Source organism: Lactuca sativa, chromosome 4 (assembly GCF_002870075.4).
Source record: "Lactuca sativa cultivar Salinas chromosome 4, Lsat_Salinas_v11, whole genome shotgun sequence".
NCBI classification, from domain to species: Eukaryota; Viridiplantae; Streptophyta; class Magnoliopsida; order Asterales; family Asteraceae; genus Lactuca; species Lactuca sativa.
The window spans coordinates 62,075,147-62,085,573 of NC_056626.2; the positions used below are offsets into that span (position 1 = coordinate 62,075,147).

Below are 10,427 nucleotides of genomic sequence, written 5' to 3' on the forward strand. Positions count from 1 at the left end.
TCAGAGAACCGACTCGCCGAGTAGGTTCTGGGCAGAGAAACCCTAATTTCCCAGGTTTGGGGCCTATATAAGGGAAATTATGCCCCCATTTACGCCTCACCAGTTACCGTACACCCCTGAGAGAAAACCTTAATCGCCAATAGAGCTAGAGAGTGAGTGGGGAGCTAATTTGAGTGGTTTTGTGCACCCTTTGAAGGAGATTTGGAGAGCTTGGCGTGTTTGATCAAGGAGGGGTTGTAGATCCAGAGTTCTCCAGTGGTTAGCTTCAGTGCAAAGGTAAAAAGCTCCTATCTTGACCTTTCCTTAGTGAGATCTTAGTTTAGGGAGATTTTGAGGGTTTTCTCCCATCCATTCTTGGCAATGAGTTATTTGAGCATACCATGAGGTTGAAACCTCAGATCTGGAATGTAGAAGGACTTAAGAGACCAAAGATCCAAGCTTTATTGAGCTAAAGTCTAGCTTTTGGGCATCTAGCCCTTGTGGGAGCATGTTTTGGCATTATGAGTCTTATATGCCATGTTTAAACGTAAAGCTTGCAACTTTACGTGACAATCGACCCTTAGGATGGTAGATCTGGTGTTTGGAGTGATGGATCTGCCTTAAATCGTCTAAATGAGGAATCTGATCCAAGGGACTCGCCGAGTCATTGGCTTGACTCGACGAGTCGGTAAGGGTTTGTCTCGATGGGTTGATTGTGCAATAACTCGGCGAGTTGGGGGTCAACTCGATGAGTTGATCTGGACTTTTTGAGACTTCTGAGGATACGAGCAGACTCAACGAGTCGCGTCAAACATGGACTGTTGACTCGAGCTTGACTTCTGTTGACTTTGGGATTTTGGTCAACATGAGTAATAGAGACCATGGAGGGGTAAAATGGTCTTTTATCCACTTCAAAGAATATCCTTCGGTTATTTGAGTAGTGAAAAGGGTATTAATGAGAGATATTCATCCTTTGTGTTAGGCGGAGGCTAGTTCGAGATCCGAGCGCGAGGTTATTTGCTCACCTGCTTGCGAGGTGAGTCTTCTCACTATACTTTACCTAGAGTGGTAATTTTTGTGTGACCGGAGGGTCTTATATGTTTATTTGGGTTATGTGATATTATGTATCTTGTCTGTGTGATATATGTTATATTATGTATTGTTGAGATCGGACCGGAGGGTCCAACGAGCCATGAGAACGAAAGGTCCTCACTGAGACCGGACCGGAGGGTCCAACGAACAGTGAGACCAGAGGGTCCTCATAGAGACCGGAACAGAGGGTCCAACGAGTCGTGGGACTGGAGGGTCCCACTAAGACACATTGACCAGAGGGTCTTACAAAGCTATAGCCTTGAGTGGCTAATTATTTTGTGTGCGGTATTTTGAGGAACTCACTAAGCTTCGTGCTTACCGTGTTATGTGTTATGTGTTTCAGGTTTCTCAGGATCGCGGGAAGGCACCGGCTTGATTGTACACACCAGTGGAAGAGTTATGTTTTGAAGATCCTGGATTTTAATCAAACAATTATGGAGTTGCGATTTGTAAATTAAATAAATGAGATTTTTTGTGAAATGTGTTATGAGAATTGTGCGATTTTAAATGAAAATTTTATTTGAAAATTTACGGTGTTACACCATACTTCTTGTTGAAGTTGGTCTAAAAATAGAGTTTTATGATTTCCTTATCAACATCTCTTGTGTCAGGAACACCTCCATATATACGATCTCCACATCACCTTCTTTGTACTTGGTGTTTTTAGAAGATAACAAAAAAATATGATTGCCTAACTATGTTATCATATAAAATATCTTTGCTTGGCCTTTGCGATTTGAAAAGTGAAGCATTTTAGAAGTTCCATAACATCCACGAAGTTGTCAAAATGACCATATCCAAAGCTTATCTCTCCACCACTTTAAGATTTATTTAGTCTACCAAGAAACTCGATCTCACACAATGTGAGAAATAGAAAAATCCAAATCTCACCATCTTCCAATTTTCATCCAAATAGAATCAGTCAAAGTACATGAAACCATCAAAAGGTCAATTGTATCGATATTGGAATCACAAATGGAGCAAGCACTATTGAATATTAAAGCCTCTTTTTTACTAAGAATAACTTTAATTACCATACGAACTAAATAAATTCCAAGCCAACACATTTACTTTGATTGGAACCAATTTTTTCCATCGAGTGCTTCCTTCGAACCAGTGTCTATGACGTTCTTAGTAGAAGAAAATGTGTACACCCCACCGAATCAAGCTCCTATTAATGGGTTTTATAAGTTACAAAAATCTTATTTTGGCGGAAAAACTTAAACCCTATGTTCACATGCAACCTAAAGGATCTATGTTCTCACTATGATTTGCAACAAACAATTGAATATCAAGAACCCTAAAAGTATACTACTATATTTGAAATTCACAAAAAGTTTTTAGGGTTTACATACCTCTTGGTTATTATAGTAAATAATCAACAATTCCTTCTTGATCAAGCTTCCGAAAGCAAGCACCATAAATCACGTGCCTCTGATGGTTCACACCCAAAACCTTAATAACTAGAAGACTTGAGGAGATAGGTGACTAGAGGATAAATTCGGCTCTATGAGTATGAGAGGAAGAGTGGACAACAATTATAAGAGTCGGGAAGGGGTTTATATAGTTGAAGGAAACTTGAGGCCAAAGCTAGGGTTTTGGGATAAGGCTCAGATTAATTGATATAATAATCAAGTTGTCTTATATCCTTATCCTAAGCCTCGTAAGCGAAATTTCTAGGCTATTCTTAGCCAAATTTCATTCACCCCCATCCCATGGGGTTCTAGAACTTTCCCGCTTCAACATTCAATAAATAACCAAACAATCCCTGCATTTTTAATTAATTCAATTAACCCCAAAATTAATTCCAGTTAATTTCTGATTAATTCCAAATTAAAGATTATTATTATTAATATATTAATCATATAATATTTTAATAAACTATTTATTCCAATTTATTAATCATTTAATAAATTATCAATTTAGTCTCTCTCTCCAAAAGTCATTATATTCGGTTATTAGTTTCTGAGGGCAACCCAAAAGAAATTTTACTAATAATTCAAAATTATATTAATTTAGTTATTGACTTAGACACTTGATCCAAACCCTATATCCATGTCATGTTGATAAGACAAGACAATATTAGATAAAAGATCCCAAAGTTCATCCTATTAAACCTCTTTGACCCCTCCCCATTGTCTACGCCATCCCCCCCCCCCCCCCCCCTTCAAGAGCAAACAATCTAGAAAATCTAGACAGAAAAGGAATTTCACATAGCCACTTCTCCTCCCAAAAATTTGTTGAATTTCCATTATCGGGTTTTTTGGTATATGGATCCATATTACTCGCTTTTGATCAAAGATGATAAAAAGACAGAACTATTTTATCAGAAGTTCCTTGGTATTTCAGTCTTGTTACCCAAAATGAAACCCGCCAATTGGATCGAGAATTGTGTTTACCATATTAACTTACAAGAGCTGGGCTTATTCAAATATCTTACTACTACAGTGCAAACCAATTAAAAGCAAAGTAATCTAATAGTTGCCGGAAGCTTTTTTCCATTTAATCTGGGACATCTTTTGTTCTCCTAACTCGGCTCCCCCCCCCCCCCCCCCCCAAAAAAAAAAAAAAAAAAAAAAAAAAAAAAAAAAAAAAACTGAGTTTTTAAAGACTCTAAGGAATTTATTACAAGTTTTGGTTAAATATCAACATTGTAAATATCCAAGCTCCCCAAAACCGCCTTTAGAGTGCTCGGTGTGGGCACATCTCATCCTCGTGGTGGCTGAGTTGGACGCCAAAAAACAGCGTTATAACGGGGGGAACACTGCCCCCCCCCCTTCTCGTTTCTGCTCATTATGACACTTATTGTGCCCGTTACTAGTTACTGAAACAGGGAAAATGTATACATTAGTATTTGACCGTTTGCAACGGTCAACATTTCAAATAATTTTTTTTACCCTTTGTACTTTCTATAAATACTCATTTTACTTCAATTTTTTTACCATCTTTCTCTCATCTCTCTATATTTTATACTTTCTTTTAATCAAAAAAATGGAGCAAAACCCCCCCTCCCCCTCCATCATCAAACCCAAACACACAACCAAACACAACCTCGCCTCTCGGATTTGCGGGTTATGAAAATTATTTCAACCTTTTATCGTTTCAAGGATCACCACAAATCTCATACCAAGGCGCCGCTTTCAATCCTGCTTCACCACCACTGCAATTTCCCAACTCACCATACCTTCAACAAAATCTATTTGGTCAAAACCCAAATTTACAACAAAATCTTTTCCCTAATTTTGCTTCGACGCAACAAACAACCAACCAAGCACCAGCTACAACACAACCATCGGTTGAAGTGGAAGCGGGAGGTAGTAGGAGTGGGAAAGGGAAATGAAAATCGATAGCGGTTGAAACAAAAAAATGCAAACGTTCCACAATGGTGGACACCGGAGGAGGAATATGTTTTGACGGCGGCTTGGTGTACTACTTCAAAAGACGAACTCCGCGGAAATGGAATAAAGAAAAGAGTTTATTGGGGGCGGTGCGCGACAAGTTTCATGCTATTTTGAAGAAAAAACAGTATCGCAACAATGATATGTTGAGCAACAAATGGGATCAAATAATTAAGTGGTGCAACAAATTCAACGATATTTACAACCGGGTTGAGGCGCAACAGCAAAACAGAACCAACGACTTCGATTTGTTCAAAGCTGCAAAAGAACAATATCGGGTCGAAATGAGACATGTTTTCGAGTTTGAAAAATCATGGGAGTTGTTGTGAGCGGATCCAAAGTTGAATAAAACGCCTACATCGTCGGAGGTTCAATCTAAAATGTCTCGTAATTCGAGCTCGGTCGACGTGTCGGACGTACGGACTCAGATCGACCTAAACGCCGACAACGATGAGATCCCGGATGATATCAAAGAGATATCCCCACCACGACGACCGCCCGGACACGAAAAAGCGAGGCGCGCTGCAAGGCATGCGGAGGAGGTTGAGGTGAAAGCAAAAGACGCGGTGGAAATGAGAGCGAAATTCGACGATCACAATTTATTAATAAAAGAAAAAAAATGACTTGAAACGTCGTCATTTGGAGTTCCTAGAAAGGCAGATACGGAAGAAGCAAGAACCAAAAAAGAGGGAACTAATGACACATCAGTTGTCAATTCTTCAGACGAGCGAGGAGAGTTTGACGCCTGAGGATATAGCAATGCTATAAGCAATGAAGGAACAAATCAAGAAGAAATATTTTAATTAGGATATTATGAGTAATTTGAATGGTATTTTAATTATGATTTTAGGTTTAAAATTATTTTTTTTAATTGTAATCGTAATTTTAGATTTTAAATATTATGTCTTTTATTGTTTTAAAATTTTATGGTTTATAAAAATATATTCATTTTAGTGATTAAAAAAACGTAAAAACGAAACAAAAAACAAAACAAAAAAAAACAAATTCGAAAAAAAAAAAAAAACATATTTATTCTCAAAAAGTTGGTGTTGCATCTTGTTGCCAATTTCCCCACTTAATGTTATAACACTATTTGCTTATGTGGCATGTAAGGTGGTACAACTTGATGTCGCATTATAATGCTCTTAGTTTATTAAGGGTGTGTTTGGGATTGCTTTTTGAACATAAAAGTCCTTTTTGTAAAAGAACTTTTTCTAAAAAATGGTGTTTAAAATGTGTTTGGTTTGTCTTTTATGACTTTTAAGTGATAAAAGCTAAAAGTCAAAAAAAAATAGGAATTCTTATCTTTTCTCCAGCCAACTTTTTCTTCTTGACTAAAAGTTGGTTTTAAAAGATCTTTTTAATTTGCCAAACAACTTTTAGTAATTTTTAACTTTTTGAAAAAGTTAAAAGTCAAAAAGATGATTAAAAAGAAATGCCAAACACCCTCTAATTCTTCCACTGGTAGACATCATATTAACTTTCCAGTTGGAAGTTTTTGTTTAAATTAGTTAACTATGGTTTTCCATCTTTCTACTCGGCAATCTAAGATATGTAAACAAAAGTACGGATTGAAATACATTATTATGATGAAATGTTTATTTTTGAGTAAATTACACGAATGGTCCCAATGGTTTAGGGTAATTTACGCGTTTGGTTCCTAACTTATTTTTTTAATTCGGAAGGTCCCTACTGTTTGTTTTTGTTTCGCGCTTGGTCCCTATCCTACCTAAAAAGACTTTATGCCCTTGATTTTTTAAATTTATTTAAATAAACACACTCTTAATCTCACCCTCTCACCTTACCTCACTTACCCCATCATTTTTCCCTCTTTAAATAAAAGTCTTTTTAGTTAAGACAGAGACCAAACGCGTAACAAAAATAAACAGTAGGGACCAAACGCATAAAAAAACAAACCATAGGGTCCTTCCGAGTTAAAAAAATAAGTTAGGGATCAAACATGCAAATTACCCCAAACCATAGGGACCATTCATGTAATTTACTCTAAAATAAATCATGTTGTGTTGCTAAGAATAAAATAAGCGTTTCCAAATTAAAGTGGGAAAATAAGCGTTATTGGAGTATTTCAACTTTTTTCCCCAAAAGAAGTCTTTGGATATATTACACATTGTATATGCTCTAAACTCAAAAGTTAACTAGCAAAGAGCAAAAATAAGCAATATATATTATTACTAGCTATCCAATCGAGAATAACATACATATAATATAAGAGTCCCAATTGCCAAACATCGTGGTATGGTATAATACGTAAATGGTAAAAATAATGGTAGAATCTTTCTAACCTATTTCGATAACATAGGATATGATCAACCAACTTTTAATGATGTAATATTACAAATAATCAACCATGGGTCTCATCGTCAAACCCTTTTAACACCACATATCAATGAAACTGCAAAAATATTTAAACAAATCATCAATTAACTTTATAAACAAGATTTTGTCCACAGAATTAATACCCGATATCCAAAATAATAAGGTTGTTTCTTTTTAATTAGCATGCTATTTACCTCGAAGATTGCTATGGTAATAGAGACAACATCTAGGCAGCAGCCTGCAAGATTTTTTAATAACATTCAATTTATATATACAGGGGTATTTCAGTAAATATATATAGTATTAGAAAGATCATAACTTGTTTTACCTTGTCAACCACTGGGGTGAAAAGGGCCTTGACTGTTTTAAAAACTTCTTCAACAGGCTTAGCAGCATCGATCTGGGAGCAAATTTAGTAAATTGTTAGAAACTTACACTTTTGACCCCCAAGAATCAAAAATTGACTTTTTCAGGAAGAAAGAGTAATAATATTACCTTTCGGACCTTCTCCTTAGAGTTGTAATATTCGATAACAGGGAGACTCGATTCCAAGAAAACCTTAAATCGCTTCCTAATTGTATCAATGTTGTCATCTTCTCTCCCCTTTACAAACAATCAAAATGTTAAAAATAAATAAGTGAGTATAAAATATGAGGACAAATTAGTAAATTTACAAATGTGTATTTATCAACCTGATTGCGACTTAAGAGGCGTTTCTCCATTTCTTCCTGTGGACAATCGAAGTAAAGAACAAACTCCGGGGTAATTCCAGTCTGTAAATCACCGAACTAATAAGTTGATTCCCTTAATTATTATATAATGAAGGTTTACATATTTTAAAAATAAATGCAAAAAAATAGCCCTAGATTTAATAGAATATACAACTCACAACTGACTCAAAAGCTGCACGATTTTCCTCATTGCGAGGGAATCCATCAATAAGGAATTTGTCATTTTCATTTTCAAGAATTGCTTTTTCAAGAAGCTTGATTGTTACTTCTGAAGGAACAATTTTTCCTTCCTTGATCATGTTCTGAATCATTGTCCTACAAAAATATTATCAACACATTAGAATTGACATGTTTTTTAATCATTAAAAAAAAACTTTATAGAAGTCATCCACTTTTATTTTTACCCGTTTTCTGACCCGGATTTTATTTCTGCCCGAAGAAGATCTCCAGCACTGAGATGGGTGTACCCGAAGTGCTCTACAATATTTGCACACTGGGTACCCTTACCACTGCCTGGGCCTCCTGCTCAAAATCATTTAAAAAAGATTCAATTTTTTTAAGAATTAAAAATATAAAACTTTTTATTTGTGTTTAAAAGTTAAAACCAGAGTTCTCTCTCACCTAGGACAAATACAACCTTTGGCTTCTTTTGACTAAGAGAACTTCCACTTGCTTCCTGCAACCATATATGCATATGAATTTAAGTTACTCATAGTAATATTTTTAACACAGTGGGAAAAAGTAAAACTTTTGCAAAGCCATAGAAGTAAAAGATATTAATAATGAAGAAATAAAGATTGCTAAAAGGCTGAGGAAATGACTACCTTGCTTGAAGCTTCAACAACAGTACCCATGAGTGGATACTATAGTTTGTATAACTTAATTCTGCATCCAACACAAAACCTTGTGATTAGAATATGCTAAGCAATAAACATATATTTAATTGGTCAACTTGCTCCAGGTGTGTGTGTGTATATATATATATATATATATATATACCTAGTATTCAACTCCTATGTAATGTGGCATAAGAGTGGACATGAGCATAACATAATTGTGCATATATTTTAGACCTAAAACAAATACAAAATGACAAGAGAAAAGGACAAATGGTCTTAAAATAATCATAAGCAATTCAAATCCACCAAATTCGAACCATAAAGTTTACATCTTTAATCTTTTATCTTTATATTAGAATAAGATGAAAATTACAATATATGTTCATATATAGTATCATGTGGAGAAATACATTGTAAATTCATATGGCAATGTCACTAGTCTGGACTATTAAGTGTGGTTGAAAAAACTCTTCAAATATCATTCTTAATTAGATTATGGCATTAAAACATCTAATCATTCTGACAGATTGCACATAATAGCGATAAATCATAGAACAACATCTCATATCTGAAAATATTGCATATTTTTAACTTAAATCCACCTCAAAATTCAAAGAAGGGAAACTATTTTCATAACTGCATCACAAGCAGGCAATAGAAAATCAAGAACAGGACCTAAGAATACTCAACTTACTAGTTCAACTAGACCTAATAGTTATGAATAGTATAAATATAACAATAAGCAGTATTCAATAGCTAAGACAAACAACTTGACCACATTAATTCAACAAATCCAACTCAAAATTCCAAAAGAAAGTCAACTTTCATGGTTACATAAAAAAAATGGGAGAAACGTAATGAACACGTCCAATAACTTGAATACTAACTGCACACAAATTTCAACAGCATCGACTTGAATGTAAAAGAGATAGAAAAAGATCTGTGTAACAATGTGTCATGTCCAGATCCAAATACGAGACTGTCAACCTCTGTATGATCAGATCTTACTCAAATTTAGAATTGCCGTTTTGGCAATCATACATAGATCCAAGTAAATGATTCTCCAAAATATCATGTATATGATTGTCCAATTGCCTTAGAAATGCCAGAATCACTCAGATCATTGCATACAAATTTCAGTTTAACTCAAAAGGTTACATATAACTGTAAGTCTGTAACCATAACTACAACGGATCAGTACTTGGAAAATAACACAACATATACATCCAATTTATCTAGATCGATATAAATCCCCATAAATTTTCACAAAAAAAAAAAAAAAAAAACAAGAGTAGTTTCAATCAAACCGATAAAAAGTACAGGAATGGAGATAAATCGGATAAAACTGCTAAACAAAAGAATAGAACAAGATCTAACACGAGGAACCGAGTACAATCATATGAAAAGCTGAAAATCCAAAGAGGTTTATCCAGATCAGTAGGTGTAATAAGAAGGACAACAGATGTGGAGCTTACCAAAATGGAGAAATCCCGTGGAGAATGGAAAGAAACGCAGGGGGAATGAAAAGATCTGGAGAATTACGTATGGGTACGTCGGTGTGAAGTGATGGTTGGTATTTATACAGGGTTCCTAGGCCCGAATCATTTTTAGTTCGGGTTTAATTCGGTTTATTCATGTCGATTCGGCCGATGAGTGACGATGTGATTTTAAACATTAAACAAGTATTTAATAAAAAGTAATTATATAATAATAATTTGATTAACGTTTAAGATAGCCAGGGAATATTTTAGCATGATATAAAAAAGTAACGTGTTTTTATTATCTATATATTTAATTATTTACTTATTACAATCTCTGTTATACGCAATACGTGGCTTTATAGATGAGCAAACTACAAAACAAGTAAAGAGCTCAACATTTTTTTTTATTGATTTAGGTACTTCATTCTTTTTAATGATTAAATCGTTATATTTTACTAAGGGCTTTTTTTACCCCTATTCGCTAAGATAACCATGTATTAGGTTCATTATAATGATAATCGATTGGTCATTGTTTGTATATGGCAATATGGCATTATAGATTTGGACATC

The 10,427-nt window shown here is 34.9% G+C and overlaps 1 protein-coding gene across 2 annotated transcripts; it reads right to left on the bottom strand.

Annotated features, from left to right (window-relative positions):
- Window positions 1–6,633: 6,633 nt before the first annotated feature.
- LOC111898744 (UMP-CMP kinase 3) lies at window positions 6,634–9,979 on the bottom strand. 2 transcript variants are annotated; one of them, XM_023894617.3, is made up of 10 exons: window positions 9,852–9,979; window positions 8,362–8,422; window positions 8,159–8,213; window positions 7,942–8,059; window positions 7,696–7,852; window positions 7,499–7,594; window positions 7,302–7,409; window positions 7,135–7,206; window positions 7,001–7,044; window positions 6,634–6,882 (listed from the first exon to the last, which is right to left on the bottom strand). In XM_023894617.3, exons 2-9 carry the CDS (start codon window positions 8,389–8,391, stop codon window positions 7,033–7,035), a joined length of 648 nt encoding a protein of 215 aa, XP_023750385.1. In that variant the 5' UTR covers window positions 8,392–8,422; window positions 9,852–9,979; the 3' UTR covers window positions 6,634–6,882; window positions 7,001–7,032. The 2 variants fall into 2 exon arrangements, with proteins under 2 accessions (XP_023750385.1, XP_023750392.1); XM_023894624.3 differs by having other exon boundaries at window positions 7,499–7,579; window positions 9,852–9,965.
- Window positions 9,980–10,427: the final 448 nt, after the last annotated feature.

Bases quoted from the DNA above. Each gene is read 5' to 3' on its own strand.
- LOC111898744 (XM_023894617.3), bottom strand. From the start codon at position 8,391: ATGGGTACTGTTGTTGAAGCTTCAAGCAAG. The intron at 7,410-7,498 runs GTTGATAAATAC...TTGTTTGTAAAG, and splicing joins GCCTCTTAAGTCGCAATCAG to GGGAGAGAAGATGACAACAT. The intron at 7,207-7,301 runs GTAATATTATTA...ATTTGCTCCCAG, and splicing joins CTAAGGAGAAGGTCCGAAAG to ATCGATGCTGCTAAGCCTGT.